The 19,009-nt window shown below is 40.0% G+C and overlaps 1 protein-coding gene across 1 annotated transcript in view; it reads right to left on the bottom strand.

Moving 5' to 3' along the window:
- The window catches only part of syt7b (synaptotagmin VIIb), a 45,698-nt gene that overhangs the window by 22,125 nt on the left and 4,564 nt on the right, over positions 1–19,009 (bottom strand). Inside the window, exons 3-4 of the mRNA XM_078247676.1 lie at positions 8,413–8,760; positions 4,305–4,427 (exon numbers count right to left, since the gene is read on the bottom strand). Coding sequence (XP_078103802.1) covers positions 4,305–4,427; positions 8,413–8,760 — 471 coding nt within the window. The remainder of the gene's footprint in view (positions 1–4,304; positions 4,428–8,412; positions 8,761–19,009) is intronic.

Here is a 19,009-nt window from a genome sequence, read left to right as displayed (position 1 = left end):
ATCTCAGTGTTATGTTGCAAGCTTTGATGAGCATTTCTCAGCGTCTGAGTGCACACCGCTACAGTATCTGCCTGTATATCACCACTTAATCACAAACTAGTCATACATCTCTTCACTTACAGTATGTAAACATATTTTCCTTTGAACAAGGAAAACAAGTGCAGTGTTTTATGAGAGTAGTGTTTCGGCTCAGTCTCACTGCTTTCATCAACCTTGTTTCCAGCAGCGGCAGGCAGCTGTTTTCAGTGAAAAGGCTCTGATAAACGCACTGCACACTATCTGCCCAGCACCAAACGGCAGACAGACAAAGTTAGCCACTAGCTGGTGAACATAGTGTAGTTTTTAGCACCTAAATACCCAAATATTTTTCTCAGGAGTTGGTGGAGACGAAAACATACTGACTTGAATTCGTCAGGCAGACACAAACACAACTCCAAATGAATGCTAATGTTTTTATGTGTCTGGTGGTTAAGTAAATAGGCAACTAACATGTTAACAACATCAATGTTGTGTTTACAGCTTGTTCTGCCGCGCCAAAGTGCTTAAAAAAATCAGTCAATGCAGTTTTAATTATAATGTCTAAATATCTTAAAGCAAGGGTTCCACTTGGTCTGCTTGTTTACTGTCCATATTTGGACTTGACGTAATGCAAAGTGCACACAGCTTTTATCCTATCATTTTTCTATTATCAGATTTGGCGTTTGTAGATATTTGTGCTGCGAGCTGTATTTAATTTCATTAATAACACAATCTCAAAGCTCTTTGGGAGTGTCTATTTTTATCTTCTAGCATATATTTCTAGATAGCTGAGAGATAGGGTGTCCCACTCTTTCTGTCTCTCATTCACTGTCTGACAGTGTCTTTTCTTCTTGTCACATATTCTTGGCCGCCTCATCCTGTTCCATCGTTCTGTCTGGTGGGCTCCATGAAAACGGCCGGGAGCTAGCCAGCAGACGGGCGCAGGGAGCTTACCGGGTAACTACCGAGACACAGAGATGAGAGAGACGGACATAGATGATGATGGAGAGATGTTATTAGTTGTGGAAGGACACTAGACGACTTGGCCTACACGACCCCTCAGGGTAGAGGCTCGCTGGCTGTGATTATAGTTAGATGCTTAACAGACCTCCAGACAGTGAGAGCGAGAGAGGATGATGGGGGGGGGGCGGGAAGGGATAAGACATAAGCTGGTCCTCATCCCCTGACTGATGCTTGGACATTTTAAATTCAATTTTAAAAGCATACAAAAGGTCACAATTGTTGTCAAAAACAAGACAAGTGTTCTTTTTTTCTAAGACAGACGGCTATTTTTGATCAACCAATAATTCACAGATGACCTAGTTAGAGATGCACACTTGGATGCACTGCAGAGAGGGTTTGAGAAAACTTCTAAAAATCCATTTAGTGTTATGTGGAACTACACCCAACGTTATGCTCAACCTTCTAGTGTCAAAACAGTGGGTTAAGATCCCTTAAGCACTCTGATGTGATAAGAGGGCAGCCGGTTTAGTCCTTTGTTCACCAGCTGAGAGATTGTCATAGTCTCTGACAGCAGCTCTGAGATCACTGGTAGATGAGAGGTTAGCATACTTTTAAACGAGTGGTTCATGTGAAGAATCTTACTTTTAAATAATAATGAGTGTCCTTCTCCTGTGACTCGCAGATCAATCAGTAAAGAGCTGATGAGCAGACTTAAAAAAAGGTCTGGATGAAGAACACAGTGGACAAGAAAAAAAAAAGGAACAAGTGGATCCAAAATGTGAAGTTGGAAAGAAAATTTGGTGAACATGAAGCTGAACACAGTATCAAAAGAAAAACAAACAAAGACACTCATGACATCAGTATTTCTAAAATCCTGGTGACACCACTGGTATCAAGACATGATTGTTGATACTAATGTGAATACAATATTTGTTTTACTATTTAACTGATGATTTTCAAATAAAAGATGCTACTGACCAGTTTCAAATATATGTTTTCAAATGGACTATTTTTCAATTTTGAAACAGTGTTAAAAGTCAGTCCTACTGGTCTGTGTTGCTTTTCATAATAATCCCATGAGTAGAATAAACAGCATCATAAGCAGCTACGATTTATTCTGTTTTTTAAAGCAACATTGTGTTACTATTTTACCCTTTGACTTCCTGCTTCTTACAGTGCAGACGCTTTGCTGCTTGCTCCTGCCTCTGCTTGCATATTTCTACTGATAATCTTGCTTTTCCTCTGAGAGAAACTGTGAGCAGCAGTGGATACTTATAAATCACTGGACTATACTATTTCTATTATAGCTAAAGACCTATCTTTTTGATGTTGCCTTTCTTTAAATAACTGTTCATTTGTTATACTGAAGTTGCATTAATGACACTGTATGACATCCTATAACTGCTCTTTAATGTTTAATTTCTTATACTGCACTGTAACTTTTATTTGCATATTTTATCTCTCAGTTCTTTAATTTCTTGTACTGCACTGTCAATTTTATTCTTGTCCTTTATCTAGTGGTATTTTTGAACAGATAACAGACATATTTCTGAGAATTTCTCCAACGCGTTTGGGACATAGATTAAAAACAGGATTTAGAGGAGGAAGAGAAAAAAATTTCCACCAGCTATGAGAGCTATGCGAAAGCCTCGAAAATACAGATAACGGACATATTTCTGAAATATTACCTCTCAAAAAACACGGGTGTGACAATAGATTATCCATACAAGGACCACGTCTGTGAACTGGTCAGATTCAGTCTGTGAACTAGGTCAATAAGAAAGACAACGTCTGTGAACTTGTCAGATATTTCTGTGAATTTATCAAGAGACAGACTGTGAACTGTCTGGGATTTAGCAAGGTTTACCGAGATTTAACTTAACATAACTACCAAGATAACATGATGTGTATTTGTATGTGATGTACTTCCCCATCGATAATGTGTGAATTGCCATGAACACAATCATCTAAGATGCACCAGAAACAAGGCTTGGTTAATAACTCAAACTTGCCGAGAACCAACACACCGCTTGATTACATTAGCTAGAGTCGAGCGGCCGGTTACATTCGGTCTCGTTCAGTAGCCTGCTGCGCGGTCTAGGTAGCTCATTTCCTGATTGATTCTATCACCACCACTCCAGTGGAGGCGCTAATGAGCTAGATTACTACACACACAGTAGCAGAAGAATACCAGCTACACACAACGGCACGAATGAGGTAACAGGAGAAAAACAGGAGTGAGTCGGTTCATTGATGTATGGCACTTGATTCTCCCGGTTCAGTGACACGAGTCGGGTTAATTAACCGGCTCTTCGGTCAGTTCGTCAACACTAGCCAGGACTAGGAGCACGGAACACCAGGGGGAGTGTTGGTGTTTACAATGCTAGCACAGGTGCTTTACCCTGGATTACCACCGAATGCGGAACGGCTGCGGATCGGCTCCGCTGCGTATCAGCTCCGTGCTCCGCCGTCCATCAATACCCACCAGGTCCGGATTTGTTGCGTAACAGCTGCAGCCATGACTGACAGCTGAAGTCACGAGAAATACACACATTGACTTTAATGGAAACCTATTCACTCCGCCGCCGTTCCGGAGCGGATCCGCAGACGTTCCGCAACCGGTGGAAATTGGGGGTCAGACCGTTGGGAGGAGAAGGTTTTCAGGCCCAGGGTGATGGGTAAATGAATGTTGGTGGGGACAGCGGCGGCAGCATCGTCGTGCCAAAACTGGAGCCGGGCGAGCAGGCAATGGTACTGGGATCAGCAGCCGCTACGGACATCATGGCAGAAGTTAGGAGAGCGAAGAGAACACGAAGGAAGAAGAGAAAAAGAGAGGGTGACTGAGCTGCAGCTGGACAATTTGGACTGGCTTTTAGTTGTGAGAGTTCTGCAGACTGCCAGCTGGCCATCTTGCTGTTGGACAAGTAATATTAGCCGGCTTGCTATGTCTTGTGTTGCTGCACTTGCTTGATGTTTTGCTGCGTTAGCAAAGTTTATGACTCAGTAGTTGTTTTTTTTTGCACGTGTAGCTGTCGACATTTATGACAGCAGCATATATGTAAGTTAACTACACTCTCAGACTGTAGGGGCGCCAAATCGCGAGAAATACGAATATTACGCAATGTTGCTTTAACTGTAACATGAAAATTACTTCACCATTTCAGACTATGAAACTGTTTATCTTTCAGGTTACCTGCAACACTTTAAATTACATGGTATCATTACGTACCTCTCCAGTATGACAGCCACCTGAGCCATTTGTTTTATTCTTGTGCCAAAACTAATTTTTTCATCATCATTCTTCTCTCTCTTTCTCTCATTACCTCTTTTCTGGTGTGGTTTCGTTCTCTATGCTTGCTGGAGCTTCCTGGAGATCTGGGAGGTTGGCGAAATCATCCTGTTCAGCCAGCCCGATTGCTAGAGATAGAACAACCATCTTCCCCTCACTGGACACAGGGACAAACAAGACATCACAAGACCACACCGGTGTGTAGACAAATAGGCACGAACACACACACACGCACACGCACACACACGCGCACGCACGCACACGCACGCACACGTACTCCAACATACACAATAAAACAAAACAAAACAAAACAAAACACGCAGTACACATTCATTTCACGTGCAAAGAGAGAATGGGAGAGAGGTGGAAGACTGCTGTGAGGACACCATTTCATCTTAACAAATACTTAATCCATACTTTACACTGTAGTGCATCTCAACCAGACATGTGTGCTATGGAGTGAGTTAAGAATCCAATACAGACTTTATTAAAAAAGACACTTTAGTAAAATTTGCCATTTTGTATACAAAGTACTTTTTCCTTACAGCTCATTTGGTGTTGTCATTGAACACTTTAAAAACACGGAAAACATTGGATTCTGTTGGTTTATTGTATGTGCAGAACAAACCATAACCTAGAAATGCAACTTACAGTATATGATTTTGCATTTCACTGCATGACACATCTTAATGGGAGTTTTTCTTTCTGTCCCCCTTATTCGACATGTGACCCCAAAATTACTTCTGATGTGCATATTTCAACACTAACACAAACGTTAGACTTTTAAGTAATCCAAAGTTAGTAAGGTTTCATTCTACGGCGGGAAGATTCATATATTTGGAAAACATAATCTGTCATTTCCATCATCAGTAATGTCCTTTACACAAATAATTAATGCACAACCCTCACCCTATGGCAAATCTCTCTATTTTCTTGTATTAGCAAATAAGACATATAAGATATTTTAGAGGTCAGTAGAAAATAGATCCACTGTTGCTGAAAGGAGATCTAAAGACTCTTTTTTTTCTTCACCACTCCCTCTGTGAGGTTAAGAGTGTGCTATTTAAAGCCATCCAGCCTTTGAATTACTATAAAGTCTTATTCTCACATTTGGAATAATGCGTAGCGCCTATGATTACTTAACGTACTGTAGGCACATAATCTGATGATTTTGCAGGGTTGATTATTTCTTCAGTTATTTAACACTGGCATCATGTTGTATGACTCATAATAGAGTAGCCAGTGCATTTTTTATATTATTTGTTTTATAGCATAACGTAAATACAAGGGATGATACAGAGGATATTTATCATAGGCCAACATGTGCAATATATTAGACACATAAGTAAGGTGCTTTTTCTTTTAATTCATCATTATAATATATGAGGTTATATAATACATCATTGAACAATGTTCTTATCACAGGAATGTATTTAATTTTTTTTTTATCCATGATATGTTCATCATAGAAATGGGTTTGCCTGAAATGAGCATCATTAGCAGAAAGGCTTAGAACCACTAATGCCTTCATGGCTTTATCATCCTGTGTTATACTGCATGTTTCCTAGAAAATTTAATGTGTAAAAATAGAAAAGCATAAGCAAAGGGATTGCATTGTTTCAGAGCGAAAAAATAGAGCCAATTGAAATGACATGCAGAAAAAGAAAAAAAAAGCGAAAAGAAATCCATGGAAATTGAGGTGGCCTTAACAAAAACCTGCAACAAAGAAACATATCAAGTTGATTTTCAGCTGTTATTCTCCCTCTAAAAATGCCTGAGGTCATTTAAATTATGTCTTACTGAAGTATGCTGCACCGTGAATTTAAGAGGCCATGCAAACAGTGACCTTAACAAATTAACATTTGCCTACAACTAACCCTGTAATTCCCAGTCCTAAAATAACAACCCACATGTAGGCACAACATTTACACTATTCTGGCTTCTCATACTTTTCTCTCTGCCTCTACAATGCTGTTTTCCTCTTTATGTAGCCTCAAACATAGCGTGCTGAAGCAAGGACAACATGATTACGCTCATCCTTAATCATCACCCGACTGCCAATTTTAAGGCATAATTATAAAATATTTAGCACAATTTTCCATTTTTTATTTTGCAGATTAGCAGCGGTAAAGGAACGTTAATAATTACTCAAACGTTTTATTTTAGGAGAAAATTGAGAGATGGCTCTTGTAGCATTCCTGAAACAGTGTGTTAATACAGTAATCAAAACTTCTTTTAAAAATGTTTAAATCCTGAAAAGATGAGCCAGATACTATGGCATAACTGAATACTTGTGTAATTTTGCACATGGCCAATAAGTATTAACAAATCAATAGGATCACCAGACTAAAAAATGTGCATCTTAAATCCTCCCTATTTCCCTGACTGATTTTTTTTTGTCAGTTTCTCATTATTTTTCTTCTGATCTTCTTCCTCTCATCTATCTATATCGCTCACTTATGATCTAATTTCCCAGCCTGTATGTGCTTTCTGTAGTGCATTCCCTCTTTAACAAGATTCTGTTTGTTGAAGCAATATCGACAACAAGAGGAACACATTAGCACTTGAGAAACCACTGGGGATGTGTAAACAGTACCAACATGGGGCCCGTCGATAAGGTGAATGGATTTGTATAGATGTCCAAAAAAAAACACACGCACACCAACAACAGGGCTCTGAAATCATTACCACCTACACAAGCTCTATTGATCTGAAATGTAAGCGGGGAGGCTCAGTTGACCCACTGTGTGACAGGCATTGACACACGTGGAAGGTGAAACTGCTGCATTTGGTCGTTATACCCCACTGATTACATGATTTTCCTACTCCCCACAGTGTTTCCCCTCAGGCTCAACAACTGACATGTTTGGTCCAGTGAGATTCATTAGGCACAGGGACGATGGGCGATGCCACCTCCCTATATATGCGCCCAGCCTCATTTGAATGATGATGTACAAAGTCAGGGAGGTCACTGGCCTGGAGACACTGTTAATGGGAAGACAAGCAAAAAGTACAAAGAGTATAGAGCTCTGTGTGTGAATGTCTATGTTCATGGTCAGGAGGGGACAATGAGACATTTACGTGATGCTGCTTTGTGGAGCACATCATCTGTAATCTATCAAGTCAAGCGGAGGAAGAGAGCTCTTCGTGCTCGGTATCTCAAACAATAAGTAGCCTTGGCACACTAGCAGCCGCCCAACTCAGTAGTGGAAAAATCGGAAAATCGCTAACGTAAAAACCGTAATTATCTTTGCCAAAGTGTAAGGTGAGAGAATATTTCTTCTAAACACTGATTGGGTTAGAAGTAGGGTTATTTTAAAATGCGTTAAGTTAGATTGATCAAGTCTGTAGTATGTAGACCGTGTGTAAAAACGCAGTTTATTTATTCAAAAAGCTGAATCTGTTTTAGAATTAATATTTTAACAACTTTCCAATGCTTCCCAGCTGTTTCAACCATTTCATGCCTCCTCCAAAGTTTTGTTATGAATCTAGACACAAAGAATCCACATAGAGGAGAATAACCTTAAAACACCCCCAACATGTTACTGCAACTGTGTAGTTCATGTATGCATGCTGTGACATTCTGTAAAGCTTGGTTTTATGAAACCTTTTTCAACCCAGTTAAATTCATAAATGCACTTTGGACAAGTTCAAAACAAGTTTGGTTTTCTTAAGACCCGCTGGAGTTACTAGGTATTCACAATATATATACAATACACTTGTTAAATGTATGATAATATTCAGATGTTATATTTTTACACCTCTGCATTCAGCAGTCGGTTTTCAATTAACAAACATACACACCCACACGAACACACAATGACAAACTGACAAACACAATGACAAAGGCCTTTCAAAAATCACTTTGCAGCATACTCAGAGATTACAGTATCTGAGAGAAGACAATATCACCTACCGATGGTGGACATTGACTTGCTATTAATGTGCATAATGTAGTAAACATTGATACATCCATCAACATTACAAACTATACCCTGAAAAGTTATCATAGTTGACTTGAATCTGTATCGCTGGCAAAGCCTCAACAACATTTCAACATAAATTTTTTTGTAAAGGTAATGTCTTTTGTCACGCTTTCCCGAAGCAACATTTTACAGAGTAGAAAACTTCATGACACTTACAAGAACGACTTGACGTCCAGCCCTCTGTGGCGGATCTGCTCCACCATGTGATCCCAGCTGCCAGGATTTGACCTCGATCGACCTGTCCCTGCTCCTCTGTGCCGAGAGGTTCCAGCCGGACTCCCCCGAACCCCGCGCGGGCCCCCGCGGTGGCCCCCGCCGCCTGGGCCTGTGTGCAGCTGGCCCAGGCTCTGTGAGGTGACTGGGGGGTCGTTTGGGCCCGGAGGGGGCTGGTGAGTGAGGGGCTGTTGGAGGCTCTGCTGCCGGACCAGAGGCCGAGGGCGCGCCACGGCCGAGGATGGGATGTGCTCCAGGGTGGAAGCAGACGAGAGGGAAGCGTCCCCAAAACTGAGCAGAAACATGGGAGCACCGAGGACAGAGATGGATACAACAAGGAAGACATCCAAGTTAGAGATAACATGAAACATACAGGACAGGGCAGGTAGTTTTAAAAAGGATATAGAAGAGATGAAAGTATTTATGTATAAAAAAAAAAAAGTAACGTAGGAAGAAGCAGAAGATAAAAATGGCAAAAACATATATAGATACAGCACAGTGTTCACAGTGAGTATCCAAGGGACAGGGGATCAAGAGAGAAGAAACAACAAAGAAGATCAGTGAAAGAGGGAGAAAGAAGAAACCTGTATTCAACACCTGTATGAAAACAACTGTGTAGAATTTTAAGCTTTTGCTGCATGACAGTGTATGAGTGTGTGAATGGGCTGACATGCAACGTGTAAAGACTCAATTATTTTTCTCCAAACTGGTGTCAAAACAAACCTCTGCAGTGGAAGTGAAAGTGTCATTATCACATGAGTCTCTGTTCTCCATCTGCAGCGCTAAATTGTTTCTGTATGTTACCTCTTCCTTTAATTAGCCTTGACCTACTTATACCTTCTTGCCTTTCTCTCCCACCAGTCTCTCTCTAAGGTCCTGTCTGCTACTGCTCCGTTTTCCCTTTCCACTCTTCTCTTTACCTTTGTGCTTCTGAGCTCAACTGTTCTCCATCTCCTCTGTCCATTCATCTTTTCTCAACTCTCAGCCTTCACATCAATCTATCTCCACACCACCTCCAATCAGTGTTCTTTAAGTCTGCTCTTTAATTACCGGTCTGCTACTCTTACAATTATGAAATAAAGCTTCACCGCTTATCCACCCTTCAATTACTCCCCTGCCTAAAAACGTCAAGCTGGTGCTGAACAGCTCTGTCTGGAGCTAATGCTGTGAGGGAGGATTTATTGCCTGGACTTGAGTTGTGTAAGCGCTCGCTCTTCAGTATTAACTCGGCTCTAACTCTGCTGGAGAGCCAGGAGACAAGCCCACTGTGGAGCGGAGCAATGCTGGATCATGTAAATACAAGACAGAGCTCATATACAGTACATGCACCCATGCATGCAGGCTCTCTCATTCACACACACTCACTCACATATTGCACGCTATTGGGTCTTTCCTGAGGAAAGGCTTTGATGAGAATGTACATTTACTTTTGCATAATATTTTACCTGAATAAATGTGAATTAATGTATAAAAGTCATTTGCTGGTTATCTGTTGAGCAGACGTGTTACAGAGTTTTGAGCCCGGAGGAGACATTTAAGGGAATTTAGGGTTCCAGAGGTAAAAGTCTGGTTTATTTTCTGCACAGACATTAGGCAACTGGTAGTTGGAGCACTTCCCAGGCTTAGATGAAGCTTCAAGTTAAAAGACGAGCAACTGCATTCAAAGAATATCGGGTTCTCTGATAAAAAAGTTAAAAGTTACAAGCTATGTGTGTATATACAAAACCTGACTAGAGAAGTTCACTATGACTCATACGATGCATTTTGTTAAGATATATACAATCAAGCTTAAATATTTTCTTTTTCAATTTTAAATCACTTTAGTTTTGGGTTATTTGTCAATTTTGGCACAGTGTTTTGAAGCAACCCAGAAGCAACAAAGAAAGTGTTTTGAATTTGCTACAGCTCTGATTCGTGCCTCTGACTGGCTTCTTCTCCAAAGCAACTGCAGCTGAGGCTCATGGGTATAGTTGTATTTAGAGCCAGCCATCAAAAAGACATGAAACATAGCTGAACTAATAAGTTCTGATGGCCATTACAGGACAGTCTGCTGAGAAGTGGTAAGGGAAATTGAAAATATTTACAGCCAGGGCTGGGTATTGTTTAAAAAAAATGACGATACCAGTACCAATATCAGTACCCTTAAAGTGATACTGATACCAATAGAGTACTTCACTTGAGCCCTTTTTTTTTGTTCCTTCAATATCCATCATGTGAATGAAGGCATTCAGTTGTGTAAAATGCCACCACCCATTCAAATGATTTTTTACACAAATACATTTTCTTTTCAAGTGTTCAAATTACTTTCAAATGTTTTGATGGCATCTTGGCACACTGAACTGCACGGCATTTTTTTGGAGATCTAACTACAAAAAGGATCAGATGCAGGTATTGTAAGACTGTTTGTGACTGTTTGTTTTGTTGTTGTTTGTTGACTGGAACAGTTTCGATACTACTCGGTACTGGGTTATTTCAGTTGATACCTTAAAAAGGTATTGAGTACTAATACCCAGGCCTATTTACAGTGGCTGCTCACACTTTGCCACGTTGTATGAAAGATGTAAAAGAATTTTTTTTAAATTATTTATATCATTGATGGCTGTGTCCACTTACATTTCGAGCTTACTCTATTCATCTTCATGCTCATTCATTCGTAAATAAGTTGAAAGGCTACATATACTTTCAAGTCATTCATTTTATGTTAACTTATTTGAGTTTCGATAAACTCAAGCTCTTAAAGCATCTATGTAATATATATTTTTAAGTTTATCTACCAATGATGACTTTTTTACAGTATAATATGTGCTGTATATGTTGGTTTAAACTTTTCCAAGATCACTTTTCTCTCCACATCATGTATTGTTTATATGGTGCAATCACAAGATGTGTTCCATTTGGACTGGTGGACAGAGGTGAAATGAAATGTTAGAAAAATAAAAGGCTGTTATTTGAACATCCGAGCATATAAACCAAACATTGCAGCTATGGTACAATCACGTGTAGATATGAAGGATAAATAGAAAGGATCCAGTGGCACACATAGAAAGCTCTGTGTTGCACATTATTTCTGGGTCATGTTATCATAACCGACATCATTATAAATCAATACATCTGGATGGATTCATGATGGCATTAGGCCAGACAGCTGGGAGCCAGTCCATGTGCTAATACATTTTGCCAGTCTGTTCGCTGTCATAAATTTGGCAAAGAATGTACTCTTTTTTTTTTTTTTATAACTTGAAAGCTCTAAAACATAGAGAGGTAGATTTACTAACACTAGCGCAGTTTACGCTGCGTCTGTTTATGCGAGTTCGGTAAATAGCACACGCTATGCTTCATTATTTTGCGTAGTATTTATCAAACCTGACACCCATCAGGCAATCAGTGCATACTCCGCCCTCTAGCGTAATTAACGAGCCTCTAAAAGAGCAAAGAATGGGCCCGCATGTATCTATCATAGAGCGTCCTACGGGAAAAAGAAAGCGCAAGCTTAAATTTAGTGACGATGAAATTGACCTATTAGTGCATGAAGTAACAACAAACCTGAACATATTACAGGGCGGAACATCCGCATCCTCGGAAAAAAATTCAATTTGGATTGCCATAACAAATAAAATCAACTCTTTATCATCTACACGGAGAGAAGTGGAGGAGGTAAAAAAACGGTGGCAAGACATAAAGCGCAGAACAAAAGAGAAGGTAGCGTACAACCGGGCATAATCGAGGAGAACCGGTTCAGGTCCACCAGAAATAGACACGCTATCTACTATTGAAGAGGTGGTGCAGCAAACACTTGTTGCCGAACAGGTGGAAGGTGTGGACGGCATAGATACTGCTGAGATCTCTGTAGAGAATGAAGGTATGTGTGGTCTGTTATGATACTGTTGTGTGGCTTTATGTATGTATACATATGTTTATATCATTTATATGTCAACCCAACCGATGGGGTTAAGTCATTAAAGAGAGTGTTATATAGTTAAATAATTGCAAAATTGTTTATCAAAAATGGAACAGACATGGAGGCATTTTTTTTATTTAGTTTTTAGTCTGCTGCCATTGAATAAGGTACATTTTTACCAGAGAATAGAGGCACGCTCTTACTGGCAGTCTTTGTAAATACCGCGGAATATATAATTAGGCGCACTTTACGCGTATCCTCCCACTTTTTTGGGTGGAACTCCCACTTTCCCCATGACCCTCCCACGAACGCATATTGAAAGCGCAACTTGTCTCTTCTCGCTCATGTGGCAGGCAATCTGCGATTTTACCCAAGTGCGCCCTGTTTGTAAATAGCCCGCATCGGTTAAGTCAGTCTTTGCGAACAATTAACGCCTGGAAACAGGCGCAAACGGCTTGATAAATCATGATTGTTGTATATACCTGTGCTTTCAGGCGCTGCTTCAGGTGTCTGGTGTGTGCGCCAGTGTTTGTGTGTGTGTGTGTTGGCCCGCCCCCGCATTTGGCGACTGCCGGGTGTTAATTTCGGACCCTGCACACGCGGTAGAATGTTTTAAAGAGAAAGCAGGCCTATAGAAATGAATTATCGAAATTATCGTCACGGGAAAAATACGTCTAACAGCTTCAGAATTTTGATATCGATACATTTTTGATTAATCGTCCAGCCCTACTTACCAGCGCAAAATAGATGATGTAAACAAGGTGCTGAAGACAAACATTTTAGAGAGAGGAACCCCAGGGTTTGTTCTCATGACTTCCTGATCTCCAGCTGTGTTGAGCATTCAACATATACTTACAAGCAGTGACGAGATCGGAGCCACTATCAACTCTGTAAGTGCTCTTGAATAGTATAATGAATAAAAGATCTATGTATGTAAATCGTATCCCAGATAATCAGTCTCTTGTACTGTATCGCCTAAATAGTTCATTCAGTAAATCTAGAGCAGAATATAGTTGAATAGATTATAAACAAGTGCAGCATGTAGATTTACAGTAGAGCACTTTAAAAGTCATCCTCCATTCATTTATCTTTAGCTCAACTTGTATCTATAATTCTGTCCTTGTTATGATACAGTTGATTGATTAGAAACATAGCAGAACTCTGCCTTCAGAATTGATATTTATAGACATTATAAATTGCTTCCACGCATAATGAATTAATAATTTTTCACGTTTCACTGATTTTCACAGTTTTAAAGCAACATCAAAGCACTTTTCCTCTTCGATCCCCCTACAGGTTGGAAGCGGAATTGTTCATTACCGCTGTCGTAATGTCTCATTATGTCTCATTTGAACTACAGATCCGCTACCCGATCTGGCAAACTGGCATAGTGCGGTTCTAGCCGATAGAGGGCTGCAAAGCGAATGCAGACGTGCTGTTCCCCCTGTTACGAGTTGATGAACCACTGAAACGATTTTGGAAACATTATTTTAAGGTACAAAAGAATCTTTGGTGTTGCTTTAAGTTAATCTTATAATAATACACTCTGGATTTTTAACAACGTCACTATTAGACTTGCACAATTTTTGGACTTTAAATTGTATTATTCTTCACTCCTGTCACTCCTCCTTTCAGATCTACCTGTATTTCCATTTCTCCTCTGGAATTGGTTTCTATTTGTGGGCATTTACCTCTCCACCCTCTCTCCCACTCTCTCTCTCTCGCTTTCACTCTTCACTGTTGGTTTTTCTTTTCTTTTCTCGCTCTGACTCTGTCTCCTTGTTCTTCACCCTCCTCAATTTTCCTTAATTACAAAATCATTCAAGGTTTATAGTCAGCTGAATTGACTTTCAAGCAAGAAGAAATGTGAAAATAACCCTCTAAGTCAGTAATAGAATACAGCAGATAATGAGGGCTCATGCTCAAGAAATATGAATGACTGGTGCTGGTGCTTTACAGACAGATGCAGAAGACAATAAAGATACAAGTCCACAGCGGCCTGCGGCGTGTAATGTCTCCAGCACCTCCACCTGCAGGTTGTCAGATGTGTGTCTGCCTGGTATACTCTCGGACGGCCGATTTAACTCGCCGGTCCTCATCAATATAGTTTCATGTGTCACGTAGCTCTCCACAAGCAGAAAAAAGAAGAGCTTAAAACGCAACTTGCTGGTTCAAAGTTAGGACTAACAAGTTAATTAGCAGTTAAGAAATATATTGTATAGCCTATTTACATTTTTATCATGCAAAATTCGTTTTTTAAAACTTAATACAAAAAAATTTCAAAATGCAGTGTCCGTCGTCGAATCACAAAATTGTTTTAATTATCGTTCATTTATCCTTAGAGGTAAAATGTGCAATTAATTGTGCAGCCCTACTGGTAAGGTGGTGTAACTACAGGAACAACAATCACTCATTAGTAATCACATTGCTTTAAATAAAGTAAATATTGTTTTGTTTTACATATAAATAGTAACAATTTCGGGGTTTTGGATTTTTTTTTTTTTTAATTAGAAAACATTTAACCTTATTAGGCTTTAACCTACCTGCAATATAGTAAAATACTTAATCTTGATTTTTATGTTTTCATGTTTATATAATTGAGAAGTGGGAGGAGTCGTTGCTGTTTTGTTTTTTTTGCCCATTCTGTATTCCCATTTAAAATTTTTCCTTCAAACAATATCCTCAATGATCCTGAACATAGAAACACAGGGCTCTCCTGGACAATGTAACAATCCTATAGGTTAATGTTATGGTTACTTTGTTCTGAGAAATCATGCTTTGGCCGTATTTTTGGCGATCCGATTTGGCTAAATCCTACAGTCATAGTTAATGTCTACCTCAAAGTCTTTATGTACACAGGCTTATCCCTCAGACTTTTTAACGAATAACCAGATTTTTTTTTAAATCACAGTTAATCTTTTGTACTGATGATTTCATGCTGATCTAAGCCGTAGAAGTGCTCTAACTGTGAGTCATAGAATTGTCAATGGGAAAAATTAATGGGACTTTTACTTCAAGAACAAGGGCAAATAGCTCCTCTAACTTTGCAACTCAATTATCAATCGTTGTTGTTTACACTATTAGCTAATCATGTTGAATAACTGTTGGTTGATTGGCTGGTGTACAAACATAATTGCAAAAACACACCTTCTGAGCTATTTGCAGAGGTTGATACACAGTGAACTTTGATTAAAATGAAGCTGCATTGAACCATGTCTTGAGAAAGGGTTTCTTTTGTATCACTGGTCTAATAAAACTGCTCTACTGCTGTTTATGCAACCCACTCTGAATTTAAAAAGCCGTTACTTCAGATGAACAAGCACACCATCTTTGAAGATTTTCGGTTAGCATCTTTTTGAAATCCTCGAAACTGTCACAGCCTTTAGGAAATTGGAGGCTGCAGAGGAATAGCATGACTGTGTGGATTCACTTTGTCTAAGACTGAAGCAGCTGGCTTCTCTTCCAGCCCATCCTTACATTCTCTTCATCTGCATGATGTAAAAAACAGCTTCTGTTGATGTCCATCTTCGAGTGTACATGCAACAATGCCATTAACTATGTTTTTACAAACTCACACTCTTTCTTGATATCCATACCATGCTGTTGTTGTGCCCCCTGTTGCCCCTCATGCGTGACCCCTGTCACCATGCGCCACTCACTTGCCAAACCGTAGGCCTCCGGCATGCATGTGGCTCTGGACCTTCTGCCAGCGACCGGCCTTGCTGCCCCCCGTCACCATGCTTCGAATGCTGTCACTGCGACTGGGCCCTGCCCCAGAGCAAGCACCACCCCCGCTGTCACTGGCACCCGGTGAGGGTCCAGCACCACACTGCCCACCCTTATCCACGGCCCCACTGGGAGGAACAGTGGGGTGGATCAGAGACAAAGAAACACCGACAGACAGAAAGAAAGGACCAGGATACAAAGAAGAGAGAAAGACGGACAGACGAGAGACAGACGTACAGAGCCGGAGAGCAAAAGAGTCATCAGTAAAGTTAGTCAAACTGGTGATTGAGACACTTTGTGAGCTCTCAGTCCAGCCACAAGTGTCCAGCATACAACAACCCTGAGCAGCCGCTGCTGGTGACTTAGACAGCCAGTAAAAAAAACAGTGAAGAGATCTGAGCTGAGATTTCCTGTGTAACCCTGTGGGTAAATTGGAGAACACAGTTGTTGTTTTTCTGTGGACACTCGACTGGAACAAAAACAAATCTTCCATAGTACAAAAGTTCTGTTCAAAACTGCACAGAACTCATGGCCAACGGATTACTTTATTTGTTTATGTTAAGACAAAAAGCAAGTTGTTGAGACAACTTGTAATGCCCAATTCACTCACTAGCAAAGTGAAGACTTAGAATGCATTGCCTATAGGTATTTCTTTCTTATTGCAGCTACTCACTTTACTAAAAATCAGTTTTGGAAAATATCTCTAGTGAGTAAAAGGCCACAGGAGTTTTAGAAGTTTAGAGATGCAGCAGCAGGTTGGCCTCATTTCACTCCACAAAGAATGACCAATCTGCTGGCTCTGTGAATTGGGCATAATAGCTGAGTAACAATGCAGATGCATCTTAAGATTTGAGATGCAGGTAATGATAACAGAACACTAATGTCACTCGAATCTCACAGCAACCCACCTGCAGCTCACGATGAAAACAAAAGCACTTTTATCTAATGAGCATACTCAAATCGTGCCACCTAACCCACCCCAGCTGACCTCGACTTAAGACGTCACAGAGACGAGTACAGACAGAACGTCGACTTCACTACAGGGACCTTTCGGTGAGGACAAACCACATGACACACAGCTGCACACCAGGACAATGTCTTCAACAACATTTAGACATTAAGTGTAGACTGCTGGTAAAATTCATGATTTCTCACTGAACAATGAGATATTTTCTGACAACCTGGGCTACTGTTTATCAGCAGTCTAAAAACTCTAAAACTCTCCTGTGCATATGATTATAGTACTTTCCCTAATACATGGTGTAATGCATTTGTTTTTCATCTTATGTATGCACTTTGAATTGCCTCTGAGTTTGAAAGTTGATAAACAAACAAACCTGCCTAAAGGCATAATTTTCAAGAGTAAGAAATAGTTGACTCAGTGATCTGCTATCACATAGCTCAGAAATGCCACTATCATCAGTCGATTAAATGCCAGTCAAATATAGATAATTATCTCAATAATCAAATGCAATGCAATTACAACAGTCGCTGCTGCCCACTGATTTTACAATAGTTTCAACATCACTGCACAGATACAGAGTAATTGATCAGCCTGTGGTTTTGAAAGAGTCACGCTGAGTTGTAATAAGAGAGGATAAGAATGAACAGGTTCACTTAATGCCTCAGAGACGTGTGAGATGCATCTGAATGATGGAATGAAGGTCAATATATAACAGACGCTTTACCATCTAATCACTTAATTGCTGTACTGTACATGGCGGAAACAGTCTATTTTTGGAATAGGGCTCAGTAGACCAGACTCAGGAGGACTATCAGGCAGCCATAAAGCACTTAACAGTACGATGAGTGATAGTGGGAGTAGTGACAACAAATAAGCAGAAAACACTGAGCGAGTGGAGGAAGAGGTGAGAGGAGTAAAAACACACACACACACACACACACACACACACACACACACACACACACACACACACACACACACACACACACACACATTTACACTCACAAAAAAACAACACAACTGTGAAAAAAGTAGAACAGAAATGACCCCATTAAAGAAACAGTTGAACACTTTGAGAAATACACTTATTAAATTTCTTGTGGAGAGTTAGATGAGAAGATTACACACCAACCTCATACCTATTCAATTTGAAGCTAGAGCCAGCTGCCGGTTAGCCTAGCTTAGCACAAAGGCTGGAATCATAAGGAAACAGATATTCAAAAGTCTACCGATACCTCTTACTACCAACTCAGTGCAAAAACAAATATTAACCATTTTACAGGGTTGGTTATGTGCCGGACTATTTCTACTATTATTACACACATTGAGAACGAGATAATCACTATTGCTGCTTTGTACCTGTTGTGGAAGTCATTGAAAAATCAAAAAGCATTGTGTATGGATGAATTATCCAGAGGACCAAAAAGCACGGTGAATTTCACTGCCTTCTCCAGGAAGTAAACTGCGCTACTTGAGGTACCGATTTTGCTTCTTTTTTTATTGCAATAAACAGATAAAAACTAAGCGGAAAGCACTACATTTTGATGCCTAAAGTATACATTTATACTTTGTCAGGTCTGTCTGAAAGAAGACAAGCTAACGTCTTTTAAAATGCTTGTTTTCTGAGTTCAGATTGATCAGGGCTATGCTAACATTGTAGCTGCTCCATCAACACAACAACAGACTATAATTTCAGATTTTACCAGGTAGTCCAACGTCCACGCTTTATGTTTTAATGTCTCTGGGTGCCCACAGACAGCTATAATTTCTTCCTCCATTTCTGATTCAACAACATCAGGACACTAGGTGCATCTTAACACTGATTTTCGCGACACAGCATCACATGAATTTCTCACTCGAGTTGAAATATTTCAACTCACACGAATACAATTTTGCTTCTTTGCCTCATTGGCTTTGCATTGACTTTGTATGTAATCACATCATAAAAAACG

The sequence above is a fragment of the Sander vitreus genome, chromosome 1, assembly GCF_031162955.1.
Source record: "Sander vitreus isolate 19-12246 chromosome 1, sanVit1, whole genome shotgun sequence".
NCBI classification, from domain to species: Eukaryota; Metazoa; Chordata; class Actinopteri; order Perciformes; family Percidae; genus Sander; species Sander vitreus.
This window is presented reverse-complemented; position numbering and strand designations above follow the sequence as displayed.